The following is a 26492-nucleotide window of genomic DNA, read 5'->3' as shown; positions in this document are numbered from 1 at the left end:
TTCCCTGAGGGTTTAAATACCGTGGCTTTTCACGCCTCTTGGCCACTTCATCGTCGTATTTCTGAGAGTGCGGGTGTAAAGCAGGAGGCGGGTAGGCGCCTCCTTCACCAGGCAGCAGTTCTCCATCAAGATAATGGCCACATAACATCTTTCTTTATTGCTTTCTTCGCCTGTTTAGCCCGAGGGGAAGGTCCGAATCTTTAAACATGTAACTTTGTTTCTAAATGTACCCTTCTTCTGTTTAGTGTAAAAACTTCAAAAGTCTTTAACTGTAAATCGGGGATAGAGAGTGCTTTACCCTCTCGAGTTCCCCTTCATTTTTGATTGAAGGTGACTACGTTTTCATAACCGATTTTCTATTCTTAATGTATTAAAATTTTCTTATACGAGTCACCTCCCTAGTGGTGCGAATAGCCCCTGTTTAATCGGCCTAGTGCCCCTTAGGTTTTAAAAAGTGTTCATGTAGGAGTGAAAGTACACGCTTCCATTCATCTTGTTATTTTGGGCCATTTTATTAATCTGTTCTTTCTCCACGAAGGCCCTTGTAGGTTGGGTACGAGATACCCCTGTTTCAAATTATAAAATTGCGTCATAGAAGGCCAGAGTGTTGTAAATTTTTGATGCTGAGAATTTGAGAGCCTAATAGCTCTTTCCTTAAAATTTTGTACTTACAAGGTGTGCCTCTTAGAGACCAGGTATGTTGTTGGTGGGAACAAGTGCTCCGTGAACTTGGGGTTTTCTGCCCCTGAACCTTTGTACCTTTTGTAACTGGGAGCCGTGAGCTCAAGAAATGCTAAGCGAGGGGCTGGAAGCCCGGATTACTAAATTTTGGATGTACTGACCTTGTAAAAACTTTGTCATGGTACCTGATATGTTATTGCAATCGCACCTAGTGAAAGATTGTTAATGTTTTGGTATTGTTAATTGTTAAATCTTGTTATCTGTTGAAAATATAACCTTTATTTAAATTTTGAATTCATCTTTCGGACTTGTAGTTAGACCCATTCCAGCCCGCACCTTCTTTCACCTCTGCCGGTCCACGGGTAACCCCGTAATAATAATAATAATAATAATAATAATAATAATAATAATAATAATAATAATAATGTTATTTGCTTTATGTCCCACTAACTACTTTTACAGTTTACAGAGACACCGATGTGCTGGAATTTAGTCCCGCAGGAGTTCTCCTGCATCGTAAGAGACACGGCCACGCGGACCGCGACACTCCCGCTGTCGGGGACGGACGGGGCCGCCGCTTACAGAGTACGTACAGGACTCGCCTGAGCTCGCAACAGCGCGCTCGGCAGGAGACTCACTCCTCGAGGGAGCCTCGCCGGTGGAGAGGACCGTGCGTGCCGTCCGATTCCTCCTTCTCGAAATGTTTTTTGATAAAACAATTTCGGTAATGATCCTTCCGCAGGTTCACTACGGAAACCTTGTTACGACTTTTACTTCCTCTAAATACTCAAATTTGGTCATCTTTCCAGCCACATCGGAAACTGCGCGAAGCAGATCCCGCGCACCGGTCCGAAGTCCTCACTAAATCATTCAATCGGTAGTAGCGACGGGCAGTGTGTACAAAGGGCAGGGACATAATCAATGCGAGCTTATGACTCGCGCTTACTGGGAATTCCTCATTCATGGCGAACAATTGCAAGACCCAATCCCTAGCACGAAGGAGGTTCAAGTAAATCTACCAACATGAGGCTGACTCATTTCAATACCTTCAAGTACCACCAGACTGAGCCAGGATTGCATGCCAAGTTTGGGTCAGAAGGCCAGCACCTCAACCATCTGACCAACTCATCCTGGTTAATGAACCTATATCTTTCAGGAATGATAGGTTATAGAACTATAGTACTATAATGCTAGCCATATTTTTGTGTTTAGTACTGAAGTCCGAATTGTTACATTAGTAATGTTCGAAGCCTGAAAATGTAATGTATTTTCTAATATGGGAACCATACTAGAAATAAATTGCAAAGGTGATTTTAAGTGATTTCTATTTACATTCCTTGCTATCTTAATACTATGAGTTATATTAAAAAGATGCCACTGACTAATTTGCTTTTGATCCACAAATTTCTACATTTACAAAACAGTCACTATTTTGCAAGAATGATGGAAATCACACATGGTAGATTGTCTGTGCTTTTTTGAACACTTCTCCTGTCATTTTGAAGTTATTTGCGATCACAAATAATAAACATTAGGCTTTTAGTAACAGCTGATGCACAATGGTTGTTAGAGCTTCATGCGGTACTGGATGGTGATGTCACAGCCCACCGCTTACATAACAGGATGTTTTACTTGCCTTGCAGAAGGAGAATTGTAAATATTTCTTAATGATAGAAAACAAAGCAACTGATCACAATGTAATATGTTACCGTACTATTTCAATGGCGTACTTTTCAAAAAATATATTTAACCTAGGGAATTAACCATTTTCAATTGAAATACATTTGCCATAAATCGCCCCTTGTCCATGCCATGGGGGGCGGGCATGAAGTAAGGGATCGCCTGTATGGGTGAAGTCCAGTGTGCCCACAGACTGCTACCGTAGTTGTGAAGGCCCAACAGGAACCCTGAAAAATTATGGCAAACAGGGCTCTAGTAAAAGGACAACTGGTCAACGGCTCTGAAGGCAGAAGAGACTAATGTCCAGTGGCTGAGGCGGCGGAAAAACAGACATCCACTGCCTTGTGGTTAGGGTGACCTCCCTGAAAGTACAGTTCCAGCAAGTCCAGAGGCTGAAAGAAGGCAGGCCCTCCACTAGACAGGCTCATCACAGGGCTAATAACCCACATGAGTAAAATTAAATCATTCAGAGACACGAAGGAGAAACCAGACAGATTTCAAGACAATGACCCAGCCAGAATAGGACGATGAGAATCGGTACATGGAATATCATATCACTGACAGGAAAAGAAACTGAAATAGTACATGAAATGGACAAGTATAATTTTCAGATATTGGGAATTACCAAGACTAAAACGAAAGGGAATGAGATCTTCAGCTAGACAAAGGATATACTCTGAAGTATTCTGGAGTAAGCAGAGATCGGAGAGCCACAGGAGGAGTTGCCATCATTCTAAATGAAGCCCTGAGCACTAAAGTAATATTAAGGGAAGCTGTAAGCTCCAGAATTATAAGAATAGACCTTCAATTCAATCAATCAATCAATCAATCAATCACTACTGATCTGCATTTAGGGCGGTCGCCCAGGTGGCAGATTCCCTATTTGTTGTTTTCCTAGTCTTTTTTTAAATGGTCGCAAAGAAATTGGAAAATTATTGAACATTTCCCTTGGTAAGTTAACCAATCCCTAACTCCCCTTCATATAAACGAATATTTGTCCCAATTTGTCCTCTTGAATTCCAACTTTATCTTCATATTGTGATCTTTCCTACTTTTAAAGATGCCACTCAAACTTATTCGTCTACTGATGTCCTCCCCCACCATCTCTCCTCTGACAGCTTGGAACATACCATTTAATCGAGCAGCTCGTCTCCTTTCTCCCAAATCTTCCCAGCCCAAACTTTGCAACATTTTTGTAACGCTACTCTTTTGTCAGAAATCACCCAGAACAAATCGAGCTGCTTTTCTTTGGATTTTTTTCCAGTTCTTGAGTCAAGTTATCCTGGTGAAGGTTCCATACACTAGAACCATACTCTAGTTGGGGTCTTACCAGAGACTTATATGCACTCTCCATTACATCCTTACTACAACCCCTAAATACCCTCATAACCATGTGCAGAGATCTGTACCCTTTATTTACAATCCCATTTATGTGATTACCCCAATGAAGGTCTTTTCTTATATTAACACCTAGGTACTTACAACGATCCCCAAAAGGAACTTTCACTCCATCAACGCAGTAATTAAAACTGAGAGGACTTTTCCTATTTGTGAAACTCACAACCTGACTTTTAACCCCATTTATCATACCATTGTCCACCGTCCATCTCACAACACTATCGAGGTCACCCTGCAGCTGCTCACAATCTTGTAACTTATTTATTACTCTGTACAGAATAACATCATCTGCAAACAGCCTTATCTCTGATTCCACTTCTTTACACATATCATTGATATATATAAGAAAACATAAAGGTCCAATAATACTGCCTTGAGAAATTCTATTCTTAATTATTACAGGGTCAGATAAAGCTCCGCCTACTCTAATTCTCTGAGTTCTATTTTTTAGAAATATAGCCACCCATTCAGTCACTCTTTTTTCTAGTCCAATTGCACACATTTTTGCCAGTGGTCTTCCATGATCTACCCTATCAAATGCCTTAGATAGGTCAATCGCAATACAGTCCATTTGGCCTCCTGAATCAATGATATCTGCTATATCTTGCTGAAATTCTACAAGCTGAGCTTCAGTCGAATAACCTTTCCTAAACCCAAACTGCCTTCTGTCAAACCAGTTATTAATTTCACAAACATGGCTAATATAATCAGAAAGAATGCTTTACCAAAGCTCACATACAATGCAAGTCAAACTGACTGGCCTGTAATTTTCAGCTTTATGTCTATCACCCTTTCCTTTATACACAGGGGCTACTATAGCAACTCTCCATTCATTTGGTATAGCTCCTTCAACCAAACAATAATCAAATAAGTATCTCAGATATGGTACTATATCCCAATCCATTGCGTTTAGTATATCCCCAGAAATCTTATCAATTCCAGCTGCTTTTCTAGTTTTCACCTGTCGTATCTTACTGTAAATGTCATTGTTATCATAGGTAAATTTTAATACTTCTTTAGTGTTACTCACATCCCCTATCTGGACATTATCCTTGTAACCAACAATCTTTACATACTGCTGACTGAATACTTCTGCCGTTTGAAGATCCTCGCATACACATGGAGGGGAGAGTCTCATGGATCCAGATATATACTCCAACTGAGGAAGAACTTGGAAAGAATAAATTCTACAGCACTTTGACGAACACCGGACAAAGCAAGAGACAATAATTACCATATTGTAGTAATGGAAGTTTGGAATGCTCAGATTGGTAATGATGCAGCTTTTTTTGTTGTTGTTGTTGTTGTTGAATGAGAAAAATTACGGATTTGAAAGTACACAAGACAGAAATGGTAACAGAATGGTAGAATTCTGCATTGACAACATGTTTATGATTGTAAACACTTTCTTTCCACACATATGAAAAATAACACTTGTTGCAGACGAGAGGGGAGTACACAGTGCAATAGATTATTTCACGTATACATCATCTAAACATTATGCTATAGAAGATGTGCAAGTATTTTGCAGTGAAGAAGTCGGAACACAGCACAAATTACTGGTCATAAAAACACAGTTAGGACACTAAAGGTGGGGGGAAAGAAAAAAGGTACTCCAGAATAAATGCTTAAAAGTTAAAGAACGAAGAAAAGAGAGAACTGTACGCACCTGAAGTAAATAATAGACTGGAGACGACAGGAAGAACTACAGATATGAACAATGTAGAGGCAGTGTGGAAAGCATTTAAAGATACTATACTACAGACAGCGGGAAAAAGACTGTGGCACAAGAGTGGTAGGTGGAATGCAAAAACAGGCAAGATGGTGGAATGAAACTGATAAAAAAGAAAGACGATTCAAAGAAATACTATTATTGGGAGGTCTATGTGGAGCCAAGGCAAGGCAAACAAGCAGCATGGGAAAAATTTGGAAATGAAATAGAAAATGACTTCAGAGGTAACAAGATTCTGGACTCTGATGAGAAACCTTAGAAGGAAACAAGGAAAGAAAATATCAGAAACACTGAAACAGAGAATCGGAAGCTAGTCACTAAAAGAGAAGAGATGCTCAAAGCCTGGGAGGATTATTATATGGTAGTACTTAAAGATGAAAAGCTGACTGTTCAGATAATAATTACACAAGACCTGAAGAAACAGGCAATGATATTGCAGAAGCTGAAGTACCAGAGGCTGTACGAAGTATGAGAATGGGAAAAGCATGAGGTCCTGATGATGTAACACCAGAAATTATTAAATATGGTGAAGCAAAGACCTTGAAATGGCTGAAGCTTCGTTCCAATTAGCCTGGAAAGAGGAGGAAATACCAAGTGCACAGGAGCATAATATCATTGCCACATACATAAGAAGGGAAGCACAACCAAATGACAAAACTATCATGCCATATGCCTCTCCCGTGTAGTGTTCAAATTGTACACAAGGATTGCTGAAAAGCATCTACGGCAATATGTTAAACAAGAGCTAAAGAAAGAACAAGCTGTTTTTCAAATTGGACAACCAACTCAAGACCATATCAGTTGCATTTGAATGTTGACAGAAAAGATGAACAGCCAAGGAAAGGAGGTATACTTGGCATTATTAGATCTTGCTGCAGCATTTTATTCTGTGCCTAAGGAAGATACATGGAAAGCCCCTCAGAATCTCCAAGCTCCAAATAAGATTGTTAGAGTAATTCTGAGTATCTATAAGGATGTTCCTGGAATGGTGAGGATTAATGGACAGAAAAGTAAAACCTTCAGAGCAGAAAAGGGCATGAAACAAGGAGATAAACTAAGTCTTCTGTTATTCATCATTTTCATACACCAAGTGATAAAGCAATATAAAAGAACAAAGAAATTTAAAGTTGGCAACTGGTAGTTATGCCCAGTGTACCTGCAGAACTTGGTCTAAGCAGATGACATTGTCTTCATTAACAGCAATCTGCAAGATTTACATGAGGCAGTAATAGAGTGGGCAACTACACTAACTGAAAAACGAGGTATGCAGGTTAATATCTTTAAGAGCAAAATGTTGAAGGTCGGAGGCAAGCAAGAAGATTTCAACATCAACTTTGGAAGGGAGCACGTCACTTCTTACAACTAACTGGGCACAGTAATTTCTGAATATGCTAAGATCGAATGTGTAATCATTAACAGAGTTCAGAAAGTCAATGCCATCTGTTACCAGCTGAATCAGAGCTTAGTCAGCAAGAAAGAAGTGTCACAAAAGATCAAGCTTCACATCTATAAGACTGTGTTCCTCCACAGACTTGGAGTAGAGGAAAGAAGCACGACAGCAGAGTAACAAGCTCAGAAATTAAATACCTACGTTGAGTTGTCAACAAGACTAGAAGGTAATGGATATGGAACAAAACTGAAAGAGAAGAGCTTGGGGTGACATTTGTAGTGGATGATATTGACAAGAAGTCACCTAAATGGTATGGTCATCCAGTACATGGGCAAGGGCCTCACAACCTAATACCGTCTGGGTCGGAAAAGAACAAATGTTGACCAAGGGAGGTTGGACGGAATATATGAAAGTGAGGAGCCTGACACAATTAAGTGAAAGCAATACCAGGACTCAACTAAGGGCCCTGCGGTCGCCAATCTACACTTCCAAGTCGAAAGCCCCTGGGGCCCCTTTCAGTCACCTTTTACAACAGGTAGGGGGTTATTCTCTTGCCCCCACTCACAGGGGGAAGACGTGCGGGAACCGGAAGAAAAGGATGCCCACGGATGGATTGGGATCAGATGGTGAGTGAAATTACACAGTACCGAAGAAAAGACCTAACTGAAGTAAGGCAACTGGCATGGAACAGAACCGAGTAGCAAAGATTGTTGGTAGGCCCGACGTCAAGAGGCAGAAGGGGCGGTGATGAAGAAGATTAAAATCCCTTGACCCGGCTGGGAATAGAACTGAGGGCCCCGAGGATCAAAAGCAAAAATGGTGACCACTCAGCCAGGGAGCTGGACAAGGAAATAAAAAGTAGCAACTTACAAAGTAAGAATGTTGCTAATTAATTATAATGCATGTTGCCACAGATGTGTTTTTCAATAGTTATTTAAAAAATTGTATAAGAAGAAACTATGTTTGAATTATTCTCTAAGACTCAAAGATGCTTACAGACTACTTGAAGTGCACCTGCGCTATGATTTGAGCATAATCTTATTGGTATGTTATTTTCTGTTTTGACATTGGTTGTTCCCTCTCCTATTCTTCCCCTTCCCTTCCCAAGAGTAGTCTAGGTGGTTGGTTGTGTCCAGCAGTTGAGAATTATTATTATTTTTCGCTTGATCAGAGCATCAACTTCGGGGTTCCTTTCGAACCCAAGCTGCTGGGCCGCGAGCATTGGGAGTGTTAGTCGTGAGTGTATGTTGAGTGAAAAGTTAATGCTTGTGGCAGCGAATGGGCGTGTGATTGGGTAAGTGTTGTGCTTTCTGTGTGTGCTGTGCTGTGTGCATGTGCCGGGCTCCTAGCCCAGGGCCTAGGGTCAGATGAAGGCCATTCCTTCTTAGTATTTTGTATATATATTTCGTACTACATTCATTTGGTACTTACTTTTGGTAAAATATGTTCCGTTCTGTTATAAATCATTAATCATATGAGGCCAATAGAGGTTTATTGGTGTGTATAATTGCTGTAAGGTGCTTCAGCAGTTTTGTGTTTGTAAATATTTTGCTGCATCGTTATGTTTCTCTTTTGATGAGTTAGAATAAATGACAGACGAATTTACAGATGGTAAACTCCCTAAGCTTGGTTCACCTCACTTCCCTCCGGGTATGTTCCATTTTCCTAGGCCCTAATTCTAATATCTTCTCAATATACAGGAAAACCTCGTAAAGACCTTTCTGCAGGGGACAAGGAAAAAGAATGTGTTAAGTGAGAAAACGTACTACTGAATGCACAGACAAAAGCTATCCAACAGGGATCTGGAAACACTAGATACAAGTTTTTCTGACATGAGGATATTTTATGTCATGTATTTGTCGGTAAAATGAAAACTATATTTACCATTTCTAAAGATGAGAAGAGAGTAATAAAGGCTTGAAAAGCATGGGAGAACAAAAATGAAAACCTTTTCCGTGGGGCTTATCAAATAAGAACAGTGCACTGAAGATGTGAAAAACAAGAGAGAATAAATATGAAAACATTTCTATTGGGGGCCCATAAAAATATCAAAGTATTATTGCAGATCACACTCTTTGTAAAACAAATGTTAGTAGAAACTTTTTATTTTGGACCAGTGGGTTGTTAAACATTATTTTCTGGTCACACTCTTAGACAATGAATTGGACGTTACACTTGAACATGTGCAACTGCGAGAGAATGACTTTGGAAGCCATTTAGAATCCAACAAAATTAAGACCAACTCAAGCCATTGTGTCGAAAGTGTTTCAACGAGTTTCAACGTTCGTACCACCTTTGCGCGATATAAGATGCGGATGCCAGTCCACTTCCTGACAGATTTTAATTTTGTCTTTATTAGTAGAGAATTTCATGACCTTACCGTATCCATAACTAGGCTGTCACAAAACAACTATGTATCACACTGGTCAGCTTCACATGATTATGTTCCCAATCCAGATGTAGGCTATCATGCGTCAAATATTTGCTACACCCACTGTACCACTCAACACAAAATAATATTTCTAATTTCTGAATGGAATGCAAAGCACAAACAAGCTTAGTACTTTCTTCAGCAATATTACTGCTAACCGGCAAACAAAACGGAGCATTCCTGAGGCTAATGGCTTGCTCCCCAAAGGTGCAACTTATCCTGTAAAATTCAGGAATCAGGGCCTTTGCCCGTTATCACTATTTGTGGTGAGGGCTCATACCTGAGTTGAAACTCATGTTCCTTTCACAAGAGATGCCAAATAACATTTTCAGGTCTAGGAAAAATGTGATCATACTAAGCGGTAATAGTGAAAATTTGTGACGTGATAAGTGAGATATTTTTATATAGGTTTAATATTATGAGAATCTGGACTTTGAATTTACGATGTGCTAAGTGGGAAAACGTGTTAATGAGGAATGCACTAATGAGGTTTCACTGTACTGAACTCAGTAGAGGAATTTTCTTTTTTTCTTCTTTCTCTTTCTGACCTAGGGGCCGATGACCTCGAAGTTAGGCCCCTTTAAACAACAAAAAGCAACCAATCAATCATCCTTCTGACATTTTTGTCAATTTATTGCGGTCAGCACTTGATTTAGATTTGGCCCAGCTTTACAGCCAGACGCTCTTCCTGAAGGTTTCCCGTGGTTTCCAATTTTAATACAAGGGAAATGCTGGGGCTGTATCATAATTAAGGCCACCATGGCCACTTCGTTCCCATTCCTAGCTCTTTTCTGTCCCACCGTCACCATGAGACCTATCTGTGTCGGTGAGACGTAAAGCAACTTACAAAAAAAAAAAAATTTACAGGTGTTCTTGCACAGACAAATGCACATCACAAACACTGCCATTGTCCTGTAATCCAGGCAAGAAGAATAAAATCTTGGATTATTATAATTATTATAGATGGTTCAAAGAAAAGTTCAATTTGCTGTCTCTCTCCTACAATCCACAGAGAGTTGTGAAACGGAGTAAATGATGTCTCCTCTTGTTTGCACTCCACAGACAATTGGATGTGGGCTGATGACCTAGATATCATGCTCCTTTAAATAACAAGCATCATCATCATGAACAATGTAGTAATGATCAGAATTAACAATAAATGACAATGATCTCCTCTTATTGTTTTCTAATGATAATACTTTTCAGTTTGTATTTCACTTTTTCAATTACAACTTTGTCTCTTTCTTTTTACTTTTACGCTCCGGATTTCTTTTATTTTATTCTATTTTATTTGTTGAGCTCTGCTTTCTTTCTTCATTATATGTTCTCCAAATAATAGAATAGAACCTTTCTTTTACATATGTATTATCCATGATTTATGTAGTTAAGTTTAAGAGAGGGCCATGAGCTCTAACTTCGTCACAGCTGAAGTCAAATAAATAAATAAATAAATAAATAAATAAATAAATAAATAAATAAATAAATAAATAAATAAATAAATACTGCAAGATCCATTGTGTCTTTGTCAGCATAAAGAAATGTTTCACTTTCACAGGGAAATAGGGTGCTAAATATAATTTGGTTTGTTAAAAGATTACCTGAAAAAAGTGCTCCAATTCCAGTAATGATGACAATATCATAATGCTGCGTAATTAAGATTGTTCGGAATGGACCACAAAGAGAGATTCCGTATAGCCAGAGGATAGAAACAGCACTCCTTAAAGCAGCATATTGCCCAATCCTAAACCACTGGATCTGTGATAATGGTGGGCCTGAAGAAAGTGGTTTCTGGATGTAAAGGAAGATGACACTGGCCCTGTAACAAAGTAATGAACATTTCATGTTGAGAAAAATGTGTGTATAGTGCATTCGGACAGCCCCACCACAGCATGGTGAACTGTACACGACATAAAACATAATTACTGCACCGGAAGGTACATCCGCCCTATTCATTTAAATAAAGTGCCTTGGGAAATGCCATCTTAAATCTAAAACTCGCAATAACTAACGCAAGAAGTTTGAACTTTTGACAACATATGTCTCTACTACAAACTATGATATGCACTCTGGTGTGAAAATGGGCTATTAAAATTGTTAAGTAACTTAGTTGTCCTAGGTTTCCTAAACTGAGTGGATTATTCTTTGTTGTTGGGGAGTTAAAGTTTACAACACTTCTATCTCTGTCCACAACTTCAAGTATTGACCAACAGCAAATTTTGTATATTTATTTTTTAGACAATAGGCTCCATCTTGTATCTATTTGATTACCCAATAAGAATTGCGTGTGTGTCGGGCCTTAGCTTTCTAGAGCCTTCTTCTCGCGTATAAAAGCTGGCACATTTTTTGACCAGGGGTCTCATTCATCACTTCACTCTAGTGTGTATGTTTGTACAGGAGGTGGGAAGCCTCATCCATCATCGACTAGTCCATAAGCTCAAGGTAATGGCAGTCCGGACTTTATTAAGTGATAGTCTTTGAAAGCTAGCTCGAAGGAAGTTTTCCAATCTTTAACTATGTAACTTTAATTTTCTGAAATGTAAATTCCAAGTTCTATGTAAATTTCAAACAACGTTAAAAATTGAATAATTGAAAAAGAGGTTCAACCTATTCAATACATAAGAGAAAGAAATGTAGTGATTACATTCTTATTTAATAGTAATTAGAAATGGGACCAGTTTCGACCCTAGTCCAGGTCATCGTCAGCTGTTCAAAACATAAAAAACATGAAAAACAATGCATATGAAAAAGAAAAAGATTAAGTGAACTCTGGATCGGTATAAGATGAAATATAAATTGATGATGGGGGTAGAAATTGTGAGTCACTTAAAAGAAAACAGTACGTAATATTATGAATGGTAGTACGGCACACGCAATGATAGGTAAAGTCTCACAATGTTTATGAATAGTGGAGAACGGTCAAATGGGTCAGTTTTTACACACCGTCAGGTACAAAGTCACAACACTATTGAACAACATATGAAGATCCATAAATATGTTGAAGTCGAAGACAAATAGATTTATAGAAGCAAATTGCCAGCTCCCGGTGATCAGCGCGGCACACTCAAGGTCATAATACCAATATAAGCCATAAAAATTGCACTCAAGGTCATGCGCTGTGGTCTCGAACGCCAAAGTAGAATGGAGAATATCCTGAAGATCCAGTATTTGCCTTGGTTGCAGGAAGTTAAGTACATATATATAGAAATATACAACGCAATTCAGTATAATTGAATGAGTAATCGTGCTCCTGCTGAGTTCTTCAAAATCAATCAATCGAATCAATCAATACTGGTCTGCATTTACGGCAGTCGCCCAGGTGGCAGATTCCCTATCTGTTGCTTTCCAAGCCTTTTCTTAAATGATTTCAAAGAAATTGGAAATTTATTGAACATCTCCCTTGGTAAGTTATTCCAATCCCTAACTCCCCTTCCTATAAATGAATATTTGCCCCAGTTTGTCCTCTTGAATTCCAACTTTATCTTCATATTGTGATCTTTCCTACCTTTATAAACGCCATTCAAACTTATTCGTCTACTAATGTCATTCCACGCCATCTCTCCGCTGACGGCTCGGAACATGCCACTTAAATACAAAGTATGTTACAAGTGTTTATTTATATATCCACCTATTCAATACAAAGAGATCTTTTTAAAAATTAAATATTATTATAAAATGTTAAGGGACATGTTTCGCCCATATTAAGGGCATCATCAGCCTCAAATTCAAACCTGTATGGTGAAAAATCAGGATCCTGATTGCTCTTACAAGCCATAAAAAGAGAATATCATTATAGGTGTCAGTCTAAACATACAAAATATTAGAATGTCCTTGGCTAAAATTGCAGTATCAAGCTGCATGTCATAAGTTCACATGAATATACTTTCCGGAGCATTGAAAAACTTGTTGGGGTAGGGCAGTAAACAGCTCAGTCTTTATAATGAAACAGAAATGTGCCTCCTTGAAGATGATAAGAAAAAGCAAAGCTGATACACTGTTACAGATGTCAATATCGTATGTTGTGATAAGACAACAGATCTCTTAAATGGCTGTTCAGCTGCCTATAGTCTATTTAACTGGCTGAAGGAGTGAAAGTCGAATGTGTTATGATAAGATAACAGTCTTCCTCACGTAATTGTGGGAGCAAGGAAAAAGCATTCGGCTGTCTATAGATGTATTTATCTTATTTGAAAGACGAAAGTCGAAGTTTTATCGACGTTGATAGAGCTCTTTGGTGTGAAGTCTGTAACAAGAGGAGAGTGAATGCTTAGGAAGGTATTTTTGAAGAGAATGTGGGTTTAAAGAAAGGTAAAACATGGAAAATGTATAAAAACACTTACCCTTTCGTCTGTGAAGATGTAAATCAGTTATGGAAAGGTTAGTTGAAGAAAAATAACGTTATGTGTAGGTTCATTTATTTCTTTGACTGTTAATGCAGTTGCTATGGTAGCGTTGAATGACTGACACTTATACTTCTGGTATTGTATCGATGTGAGATTGGCGGAGGAGGGTGTGGTTGAAGGGAGGGGGTAGGCGGAGCGTTAAGTTTATGTGTTTTTGGTTGCGAGAGATTTACATGGTCAGACAGGGAGGGAGTCGTGTTGGGTTGCAGGAGAATTGTGGGGGCGGGCATGAAGGGAGTCAAGTTAGTTAAAGTAGTGGAGGTTCTAGAAGATGATAACTTAAGATTTTTAAGAATGTAGTTATGTTTTGAATTTAGAGTTTGCAATAATTTGGGTAAACTTTCGTATAATGGATTCTTGACTTCAATTAAATCATTGGAATTCAAGAGGACAAACTGGGGCAAATATTCATTTATAGGAAGGGGAGTTAGGGATTGGAATAACTTACCAAGGGAGATGTTCAATAAATTTCCAATTTCTTTGAAATCATTTCGGAAAAGGCTAGGAAAGCAACAGATAGGGAATCTGCCACCTGGGCGACTGCCCTAAATGCAGATCAGTATTGATTGATTGATTGATTGATACATTGAGGTTTAGATTTTTGTTGTAGTGTTGGTCCAAAAATATATAGATGGTTTCAAGTTCATTCATCAACTTTCCTTTGTCTACTCTTTTAATAATTGTGAGGTCTCTTTCTATTGTTGTGAAGTGATGTCCTGTTTCTTTCATATGGGAGCTCATTGCTGAAAATTTATTGTGCTTAATGGCATTATAGTGTTCTAAGTACCTAGTTTGAAAACTCCGGCCTGTTTGACCAATATAAGAGGCGTTGCATTGCGTGCATGTGAGCCTGTATATGCCTGATCCTGAGTAAATGTTTTTGCTTGAATTGACTGTGTTGTGATTAAAAAATAATTTTTGGTTAGTGTTTGTTGTTCTAAAAGCTATACTGGTATTTTTGCTTTTTATTGGGTTCAAGATCTGGTGAACGTTTGGATTGTTGTAGGTGAAGGTAACGAATTTGGATTTTTTGGGTTTGTCAGGGATGAGGTTTGTTGTTAATTTGAATTTGACCTTATTTATTAAACGGTTAATCATTTCAGGTTTATATCCATTGATTTTTGCTAAATCCTTTATATAATTTAGTTCTGTTTGAAGGTTCTTGGGTGTTAAGAGGGATTTTTAAAGCTCTGTAAATTAAACTGTGAAATGTGTCCAATTTATGGGAGTTAGGATGTAAAGAAGTATTTGTGATTGTTAATGGGGTGTGAGTAGGTTTTCTGTAAATTTTAAAATCGAAGTTGCCATTAATATGAGTTACTGTGAGATCTAGGAAATTTAAGGATCCACTGATTTCATCTTCCTTGGTGAATTTAATATTTTGGTCTAGGTTGTTTAAATAATTTAAAATATCGGTACTGTTATTGAGATCTTTATTGATTATTACGAATGTGTCGTCTACATACCTAAGCCATAAGCTAAGGCCTTTTATTTTATTTATTATTTTATGATGTTCTAAAGAATCTAAATAGATGTCAGCTAAGATGCCTGATAAGGGATCACCCATAGCTAGGCCATCTTGGTGGTAAATTTTACCATTAAAGGTGAAATAGTTGTTTTTTAGCACAAAATTTAGGATTTTTATGAATTCTTCTAACTCAAGCTTGCTGAGGTTGCTGAGTTTTGCAAGGTTGTCTTTGATAATATTTACAGTTTCCTTTGTTGGTACATTAGAATACATATTAGTAATGTCAAAAGAGCACATAATGTGATTTGGTAGTAAGGTATTTTTTTAAAAATTCGCAGAAGTCTATTGAATTTTTTAAGGGGGATTTATTGTTGAACCTGTAATGTCTTTTTAGAACTCGATAGCTGCAGTCGCTTAAGTGCGGCCGGTATCCAGTATTCGGGAGAGAGTAGGTTCGAACCCCACTGTCGGCAGCCCTGAAAATGGTTTTCCGTGGTTTCCCATTTTCACACCAGGCAAATGCTGGGGCTGTACCTTAATTAAGACCATGGCCGCTTCCCTCCCACTCCTAGCCCTTCCCTGTCCCATCGTCGCCATAAGACTTATCTGTGTCGGTGCGACGCTAATTTAATTATTGAATCAAAATAGCCATTAACAAAATGCCAACAGATGAACAAGATGAAATCAGATATGAAGTAAAAAGAAAACTCGAAAAATCTTCATTAACAATAACAAAAACATTTCTCTTAATAATTATAATAATAATATTAATAATTTAATTAATGATAATAAAATCTTTTCAGATCTTAAAAAGAAAATCATTGACAATAATCTCATTATCACCAAATCTGATAAAGGCAACACTATTGTCATAATGGAAAAAACTGACTACTTAGATAAAACCAAAATTTTTTTCAGTGACCCTTCTTTTTCTATAGTAAAAAAAGACCCAACCACAAAAATCCAATGCCTACTCAAACATACTTTAAAAAACGCTTCCTTTCTCCTCACAGATCAAGAAAAAACTAAATTAATAATCATGAACCCAGGACTACCCACTGCCAAAGCCCTCCCTAAAATTCACAAAACTAACATTCCCATCCGTCCAATTATCAATTACAGACTCAGTCCCCTATACAACACTTCTAAATTCATCCAAACATTTTTACTAAAAATTATCGGTTTTTATCCAACAAATCTATCAAAAACACTTCTGATCTAATCAACAAATTAAAGAATTTTGAAATCCAACCAAATTTTCTCTCTCCATTCTTTTGACATTGTAAACATGTACCCTAGTATTCCAAATTCCAAATTATTCCCCATAATAAACAACAACCTAAACAAATTCAGTAACCTAAGTAAACTTGAAATTCAAGACTTCATGTCTATTTTAAAATTAGTTCTCAACAACAATTATTTTACATTTGTCAACACCATTTATCAACAAGATGGCTTGGCTATGGGCTCACCAGCTTCTGGCATTCTTGCTGAAATTTACCTCGACTTCTTAGAAAACACAAAAATTAATAATAATAATAATAATTTCTCCAACATCCTCTTTTGGGCCACATATGTCGATGACACATTAGTAATTTTAAATGAGGAATCAACCAACGCAGCCTCTACACTTCTTCATCACAACAACTTAGACTCTAACATTAAATTCACCCTCGAATCAGAACACAACCAAACTCTTAATTTTCTAGACCTAACTATCACTAGACATCCTTCTTCTTTATCTTACAAAATTTTCAGAAAACCAACCCAAACAGCAACCACAATACGACAAGATTCTTCGCACCCTCAAGCTCATAAACGTGCTACTTATAACAGCTTAATTTTTCGTGCCTTCAACACCCCTATGTCCAAAAAAGATTTAAATAACGAATTAAACACCATCCGCAACATTGCTAAATTCAATGGCTTTAACAACTCCTTCATAAACCACATCATCAACAAATTCAAACACCATCCAAAAACCACTTTATCTAAAGACACAGTAAAACCAACTGCTTTTTCCACCTTCACTTTCACTCAGGATGCTTATAAAATAACTAATATTTTTTAAAAACATAACATGAAAATTTCTTTTAGAACTAACAATAGAAATCTTGATATCTTACACAACTCTAAATCTCTAAATAAGTCTAATGCTTTTTCTAAATCTGGTGTATACAGATTCAAATGCAACAACTGCAATTCCTCCTACATCGGACAAACTGGCCGCAACTTCAATATCAGATACTCTGAACATATCAACGCCATTAAATACAACAGATTCTCTGACATAGGACAACACATACAAGACTCCAAGCATAGTTTCACCAATATTGACAATGACATGAAAATACTTAAAATCATTAACAAAGGCCCCCTCTTAAACATTACTGAAAATTGCTTTATCCACCTTGACCAGTACTTCAACCCTAATTTCAATTTAAACGACATTTCTGAAAAACCCAACATCCTTTTCGACTTCCTAATTCTTCTTCTCAAAAATTCCAAATTCCAAAACCCCAATTCTATTTTCCATGCCTTACAAAGTTCCCACCCACATTTTCTACCTCCAATAACCCACCCTCCTAACCCACCCTAAACTACCCCTCCTTCATTTCCCTATCTTATCCTTCCCCAACACCATTTAACTTCAATTTTTTTTATTCTTCTCTTATTTCACTATCACTTTTCCTCTATTAATTTATTCTACCTTTTCTATTATAATAAAAAAAACCTACCTTCATTTTGGTTCTCCTCATTCAAATTTTAACTCTTGTCTTGCACCAACTTCGACTACTTCAAACATGACCTAAATTTTTTCATTTTAAAAAATAGCGCACTGTGCATATACGTTTTCATTTGTTTTCCGATATTGCGCTTTTTACTATTTTTTTTTTCTCTTTACAATTGTTTTTTCAAGTCAACTGTTTTCCCAGAACTCAGCAGGAGCACAATTACTCATTCAATTATACTGAATTGCGTTGTATATTTCTATATATACGTACTTAACTTCCTGCAACCGAGGCAAATACTGGATCTTCAGGATATTCTCCATTCTACTTTGGCGTTCTAGACCACAGCGCATGACCTTGAGTGTGCCGCGCTGATCACCGAGAGCTGGCAGTTTGCTTCTATAAATCTATTCGTCTTCGACTTCAACATATTTATGGATCTTCATATGTTGTTCGATAGTGTTGTGACTTTGTACCTGACGGTGTGTAAAAACTGACCCATTTGACCGTTCTCCACTATTCATAAACATTGTGAGACTTTACCTATCATTGCGAGTGCCGTACTACCATTCATAATATTACGTACTGTTTTCTTTTAAGTGACTCACAATTTCTACCCCCATCATCAATTTATATTTCATCTTATACCGATCCAGAGTTCACTTAATCTTTTTCTTTTTCATATGCATTGTTTTTCATGTTTTTTATGTTTTGAACAGCTGACGATGACCTGGACTAGGGTCGAAACTGGTCCCATTTCTAATTACTATTAAATAAGAATGTAATCACTACATTTCTTTCTCTTATGTATTGAATAGGTTGAACGTCTTTTTCAACTATTCAATTTTTAACGCTAATACTTTCAATACGGAACAATGAAATTTTTATCTTTAAATTTCAAACAAGTCAAAAGAACTTAACTGAAATCAGGGAATAGAGAGTGAGGTACCCACTCGAATTCCCTTTCAGCTTTATTTTGAGGTGACTACAACCTTGTAACTGTTTCCTGTCTGTAACCTTTGTAATTTAAATTTCCTCCAACTAGTCACCTCAGTAGCATAGGCTTAGCCTCTGTAAGCTTGGGCCAGATGCCCAAATTGGGTTTTTATATTTTAATTAGAAATTTCAAGGTGTGCAAGTGTCCGCCTCCATATTATTTTGATTTTTGGGCCAGTAACTTCAACTTGCAGTTTTCTACAAAGGCCCGATAGAATGGGTTTTCGATACTCCTGTAAAATTCAGTTTTGAACGTCTTGTAACTCAAAACACAATTAATAGGGAGATCGCTAGTTGTCCAACTGCAGGGAAAGAACACCCACGGCTATAGCACAAATCGACCCACACTTGAGGAGAAAGGAACGTGTGCAATAAGTGCATGCAAACTTTCACTGCATCGCACCAATTGACCAATCCAGTGAACAGGAACTTTTAGCTGGCTAAATTGCAAGAAGGAATTCTCAAAACATTAAACATCAAACAAGCGAACGTCTCTGTACTACCAAGACATGCAAGCATTAACCACACAAGGCTGACTATAGTGCCCATCTGCCGCACTGTCCAAGGAACGTAAAACCCTTCTTAGAACACCGACATCTTTCAGAAAATGGCAGACGACACGGAAGCTCGTGTAGAAGATGCTGTACAATACCCAACAGATATCGCAGAAACAGGAGATTATATTAAGGAACCCCGTGACTGATTCAGCTCATGTACAGGTACTCTATACAAGCCGATAATACAATTATACAGTCGAGTACCAGTTAATATTAGGTATTCACTAATTTGTAAAGCGTTGGAGCGATAGTTTTGTGGAAATGCTTCTTGAGGAATATAAAACTGTGTAAGTTAACAAACCATTACAATACTATATAAACTATAGGAAGATGTTTTAAAGACCATAGACGTAACTGACATTAGACAAGGAACATGGCAGACAACGACGATACGCAAATGTGCGGCATCTGCAGGAAGATTGTACATAAAAATAAAAACTCTATACAGTGTGAAAATTGTGACAGGTGGCAGCACGCAGAATGTAGTGGACTGACAAGAAGAGAATTTGACATTATCAAGAGGAAAAATTGTAAACTGACATGGTTATGCCCAGACTGCAAGCCCAACATGCTAAAAGCGTCAGAGACAGAAATGAAACTGATGGAAAAGTTAAGACTCACATGGAAACACTACTAACCGGAATAAAAGTCGATATTGAGGGTATGCTAAGAGACAAGATCAAAAATACAATTTTTTAGGAAATGAAGAGGCATCTTCCATGCCCTAATATAACCAAAACTAAAGCTCCTAAGCCTCCAGAGATAACATCGGGAATCAAGGATAACATTAATACAGGTGCCTTAAATGAGGGAGAATCAAAAATTTTCTAGAAGCCCATAAATGGAAACGAGAAAATACCTTTATCTCAAGAAACTGATAAAGACCAAGGGGAAGTACACGTTACTACTCCCGGTCCAATGGAAGAAGAGGAAATACACGGTACCATTATCACAAGAGACGATGAACAGAGACCATCTACCAAAGTCACATACCGAAGGAAACGCAGGAACGGCGAGACCATTACTGGAACCAAGGAACCAGAACCAAATAGTCTTTGAGCTGGAGAACAAAGAGCCTGGCTGTATGTCAGGCGCGTACATCATTCGGTGAAGAGGGAAGACCTGATAGCCCACATAAATCAATGTGTTATCACAGGGCAAATAGAATGTGAGCAACTTGAATCAGTGAGCTTCAAAAAAGTATACAGAATTGGCATCCCTTTTGACAAAAAAGAGCTGATAGAAAAATCCGATGCTTGGCCAAAGGGTATCATAGTAAGACATTATATTTTTCGGAAATGGAGATAGGAAAGAAGTAGAGCATAGCGGAAAGGATGAGAGTGATACAATAAAACTCTTAACAGGGAATGTAGGTGGTTTGATTACATTTCCCAATATAATAGGGACACAGGAGCTATACTCCAATAATAGCCCAAGCGACGCCTTAGACGACCCCGTAAGCTTAATGTTATGGAACGTAGAGGGACTAAAAAGCGCCCTAAATCAAATGCCAATTAATATTATAGACACGGACACTTTAGTACTAGTAGAGACGTTCTTAACAGATCCATTATCAATACAAGGATACAACACAACACACAGTCTGGCACTGCAAGGGGCAAAAGGACGACCCAGTGGAGGAATATCTTGCTTCGTAAAACCGGAACTAACTCCAATGAGAACTCTATACAAAACACCGCACCTTTTGCTGGTCAAAACCACGTTTACATCATTGATATGTGCATACTTTCAGCCAGATACCCAAGAAGACATCATAGTAGACTCTCTAATAGAAGCAGTAAACATTATAGGAAAGAAGGAACCTCTCATCGTAGCAGGTGATCTAAACTGTCGCATAGAAAACACAACTGGTGAAAGAATACCTAGAATCTGAAGGACTCATGCTAGCAAACAAGCCAACGGAACCAACGTAAATCTGTCACAACGCACACAGTATTATAGATCTTGTCTTCGTAAACCATAAAATTACCGTAAAATCTCTCCAAGTAATAGATGATTCACCAACGATCCCTATCAGAACACATCTACCTATCAAGATAACTGAAACAGTGAAACACTTTGAACCGAAGAGCCAACAGGTGAAGATTAAGTACAAAAGAGTAAACAATCTAACAACCTTCCAGGAAATCGCTCCAACATTGGAAATTATTCAAAACAACATAACCAAAAGGAACATAAATGAGGCAACCCAGGAGATAGAAAAGGTAATACGAATGGGAATGGTAAAGATTGAGGACAGGACGAGGAAAGCAAAATCATGGTTTGATCGAGAATGCTATATTCTTCAGAAAGATACTCTTATAGCTCTCCACAAAGCACGCCGCTCACACAAAGAAAGCAAATTTCATATCTACATGATGAAGAGAAGAATATATAAGGCTTTATTAAAAGAAAAAAGAGAAAAACATATAGATGAAAAAGGAGAGAAACTCGTCGAAGACGCAAAAGTAAATCCGTTTATAGCTCTAAAACCAAGAAAGCCGCACTTCCCTCATGATATTGCCATAGAAGACTGGGAAGAACATTTTAGGAAAGTGCTGAACGCCGACAACTTATGTGTAACTACAGTAGATAATATCGTACATGGAGAACAAAAACTCTTTCAGGACTTCACCGAAGAGGAAGTAAAAAATTCCATAAGGGACTTGAAGGCTAAGAAAGCTGCAGGAATTGATAGCATTTTCAACAAACATATACAAACTACAGAAAATATACTACTAACAACGTGGACATCGCTCTTCAATAAGTGCGTCGAAATGAACTAAATCCCTGACACCTGGCGACACTCAATGATGAAGATCTTATATAAAGGAAAGGGAAACACGAGTTGCCTAGATTCGTACTGTGGAATTGCCTTAGAAAGCAATATCTTTAAACTCTTTACCAGGTTACTAACAACGAGACTGATAGCAGAGGTAGACCACGCCTTACCGGAAGAGCAATTCGGCTTTCGATGAGGGAGATCTACAATAAATGCAATAAAGAATCTGATTGACGACATAACGGATACCCTCAGACATCCAAAAGGGAAACTTTACGCGATCTTCGTAGACTACAACAAAGCGTTCGACCTAGTGGACAGGGAAAAGCTACTGAAGAAACTGGGAAACATAATAGGATATATGAATCCTTTAAACGAACATCATTAGGACCATTCTTGCTTATAATTACATCTCTGTAAATGATAATGTCTCCTTCTCGAATCCCATAACACAGTTGAACGGAGTACTACAGGGTGATGCAATGAGCCCCATACTCTTCAATATAGCGGTCTCAGACCTAATACCAACTATAAAGGTCGAAGGGCGACGAGGCACATATATACATGTATGCAGATGACATGGTACTCGTATCAAAAAAACACGAAAAACTACAGGCTGCTTTCAACAAGCTGAACATTTGGGCAGAGGACAATAAATTCAGAATTAATGGACAAAAGACGGTACAGATGATCTTCCGCAAGGGAGGCAGAACAGCATAAAAAGAGAAAATTCACTACGAAAATGGAGGAGAAACTATGGCAACAGTAAACAACTTTAAATATTTGGGCATTACATTAGAAACGTCAGCAACTACTTATACCAGACACATCAAGGATAGAGTGGCTGCGGCCGTAATAGCAATGAATGACATCTTGATCTTACGCAAACTTTCGGTTGAAGTCACTATGAAATTGTTCCATGCAAAAATATCTCCGATAATGACGTACAGACTAGAATTGATATGGGAACATCTCACTAAAGGAAATATTTGAGACATTGAAAGTGGAAAAGCAATCTACATGAAAAAGGTATTATGTTTGTCCAAATTCACTCCTTCAAGACTGTGTTACGAGCTGACAAGAGAACTCTTCTATACAGAAGAACTATGTCACAAACTAATATTGCCGTCTACAGATGCATTCAACCAGTTACAAACAGAGCTGCAAACCAAGAAGGGAGATGTATGGGAAACATTTTACACCACAGAGGCTATGACCAGTACGGACTGGATGAAGGCACATAGTGACGAGATTAGCAACACACGGTTTTCATCATCGTGTGTGTACTAACAAAACTTATCACACCCCGAGAGAGGAATGTATATGTATACTGTGCGAGAAGACTTGTGACTTATATCATGTTGTGACGTGTACTAAAAGACAGATGGGACTGACCAAATTCTGTTTGATGTAATTAGTCATGTAAACGTATTTGAATGGCCATTGGCTGCAGAAAAAATCTTTATTAAAAATCAGTTTCATTCTTTTGTGTTAAAGAGGTTTGACTGCTGGGTGTCTAAGACAGTAAATACTGTTTGAATTGTAAAATGTACGTTGTGCCTTTGATAGGCCTGGACCTTTCTGGAACTAGGTTTCCAAGTGTAAAATTTGAATAGAGCAAAGATGCTCCTTCTCTGTAATGGTTAAATGATGCCTTTGGAAAGCCGGTGTGATATAATGTTTGGAGAGGAGTCTCCTAGATAATTTTGTGGAGCAAAAGGTGCTCTTGAAACATTGTATACTCTGTAAAAAAAAAAATTGGGAGGTTTGTCTCGTTGACTGTTTTTTTTTTAAGGAGCCACAGCGCTCATGGAGAATATATAATTAGGGAACTTCAAACTCAAGGTTGTTGTTATTCGATATTCTAAAATTGTTACCCTATCTTATAAACTTTTGTACCTGAATTTAAAAGTTTGTCTTTGATAAAACCAAAAGAAAACTGAGAAAAGAAATATAATGTTAATTTTTAAAGTTTTTAATTAACTGTTTGACTATCTTAGATCTACAATTAAAAATAGGAGAGGATTTCCACCAATCAATACTTATTTATTGCATATATTAAACTACAGGACCGGTTTCGACCTCATATACAAGGTCATCTTCAGCTGAACCATACATACATATTTATATAATGAAGCTTTGATTAAGATTGTGTTGTTAAAGCTTTGCATGAAGTGTTTTTATATATTGTATTTATCTTGTACATATATATAAGTTAGTTTAAGTAAAGACATATTTTATACACTAATTTTAAGACTTTCAACATAATATTTTAGACATACAGTTGCAATATTGTACAGAATGACATATACGCCAGTTCACGCTAAGACGTGCCCCATTTGTATGTGACTAAATGTATATCATCATCATATAGCATTCCTTTAACAACACAATCTTAATCAAAGCTTCATTATATAAATATGTATGTATGGTTCAGCTGAAGATGACCTTGTATATGAGGTCGAAACCGGTCCTGTAGTTTAATATATGCAATAAATAAGTATTGATTGGTGGAAATCCTATCCTATTTTTAATTGTGCAATTCGTCAATACGGAAATGAAGATTATAGATTACGATATCTTAGATCTATCCATGCCCGCACCTTCTTTCACCTCTGTCCACCACGGTATCCCCGTAACAATTACATTTGTGATATGCAATTTCACCTCCCCTTGAACTTAGACAACAACTTTTGCACCTTACTCCTACGTCACCTAGTGTAGCTCACCGGAGCTACCGGTCACGAGAGCCCTAGATTGGCAATGCTCTGAAATAGACAGGGTGAAACCACTGCTGCTGACCGTAAGACCTTGTCAGCCAGCAGGTGATTGTGTGTGTGATTCGGATTGCAACTGGAGGACTGTCCCATGGTTGGTGGGCGAATAAGGTAGGAAATGACTGTGAGCTATCGGCTACCTCAAGATTTTCCCCTTCTGATGAGGGAGGTACTTATTTTAATGTTAAGTGTTAGAATGTAAATTTTAGGCTCCCTCATTTATCTCACTTCTATTAGATAGTTAAATGATGATGGTAAATTCTATTGTCTTTTTCCGAACGAATACTTGGACAAATATGTGTGAATTTGCACTTTCTTGTTATCACCATGTGGGACTAACTTAAATGCTCAAACTTGTTTGTATTTCCCTAATGCTATGGGGGATTCTCTAGAGTGTTTCTCTTACAATCCTCTTCATATTTTAAGCTTTCCTTCCCACCGAATGCAGTTTAGGCTGAGTTTAGCCTCTGTTTAATTGGCAGCTGTGCCTTAGTGGGTACTAACTAACTTACCAATGTTTATGGGATTTCCTATTACTTTGAATCCCTTGCCTTTTGCCTTTTCTATACTTTTCTTTGCATTTTTAGTAATATTTTGTGTTTATCATCTATTTAGTATGAGATTCATTCCTGTGTTCTATCAGTTGGGGTCGATGTTGAGGAAACTGAGTGAATGATACTCGAGTTTTGCCTTGGGTATGCTCAGGTGCTAGGAACTCTGCTCCGGGGTTTGAATGCCCATACAGCCTGCACTCCCCCGTGTTTCTGGGAGCTGTTTTACAATTAGTTTATCACTGCTCTCCTTAAATTACATTTTTTGAGTCTGGTACTTGCCATGTAATTTCAGCTATCTCCCTTCTTAGAACTTACTAGTATTATTACTGTACTCTCTTACTTTATTTACTGAAAGATTTAATAATAATAATTTAAAAAAAGTAAGAAATACAGTTAGCACTTGATACGTATTGCTCCCTTTTGCAACACCTTGTCTAGACCCGAGGCCCAGCTGCTTCCTTATGCTCCCGCCTGTTACATATTAGAAAACAATACTGCAATAAAGCTGAAAAGCTCACCCTTTAGATATTCCCTGTGATATACAGAACTGTAATAGTTAGACCTTGCCATGGCTATCATGAGTAAAGATTCATACCATAAAACCTTTGCCTTTCAGCACAAGTGGATACATAACCTCCTATGGCTAACAAGAAATACTGGTTTTTTAGCATGGTAGCTTTGAGAATGGAGTTCCTCCAGGCCTACTCATATACTGTCAACACTGGATGCAATTGTATCCTGTGGTTGACTCATGGGAAGTTAATCTGTTAAGAATGAGACAGAAAGGAATGTGATGGTTGTGGGTGATCCCAGTTTAATAAATGTTCCTCCGGAAGGTAATCCAAATGACAAAAACCATGATCAACAAATGGTAAACAAGCTAATCTGGGAAGGACAGCTAAATCAGAAAGTGA

At 37.8% G+C, this 26492-nt stretch overlaps 1 protein-coding gene across 1 annotated transcript in view; it reads right to left on the bottom strand.

The window, feature by feature from the left end:
- LOC136873668 (proton-coupled zinc antiporter SLC30A5) overlaps positions 1–26492 on the bottom strand; it is a 299129-nt gene that overhangs the window by 147973 nt on the left and 124664 nt on the right. The window contains exon 3 of the mRNA XM_068227712.1: positions 10911–11128. Within this exon, the coding sequence (XP_068083813.1) occupies positions 10911–11128 (218 nt within the window). The remainder of the gene's footprint in view (positions 1–10910; positions 11129–26492) is intronic.

Source organism: Anabrus simplex, chromosome 5 (assembly GCF_040414725.1).
Source record: "Anabrus simplex isolate iqAnaSimp1 chromosome 5, ASM4041472v1, whole genome shotgun sequence".
Lineage (NCBI taxonomy): Eukaryota > Metazoa > Arthropoda > Insecta > Orthoptera > Tettigoniidae > Anabrus > Anabrus simplex.
This window is presented reverse-complemented; position numbering and strand designations above follow the sequence as displayed.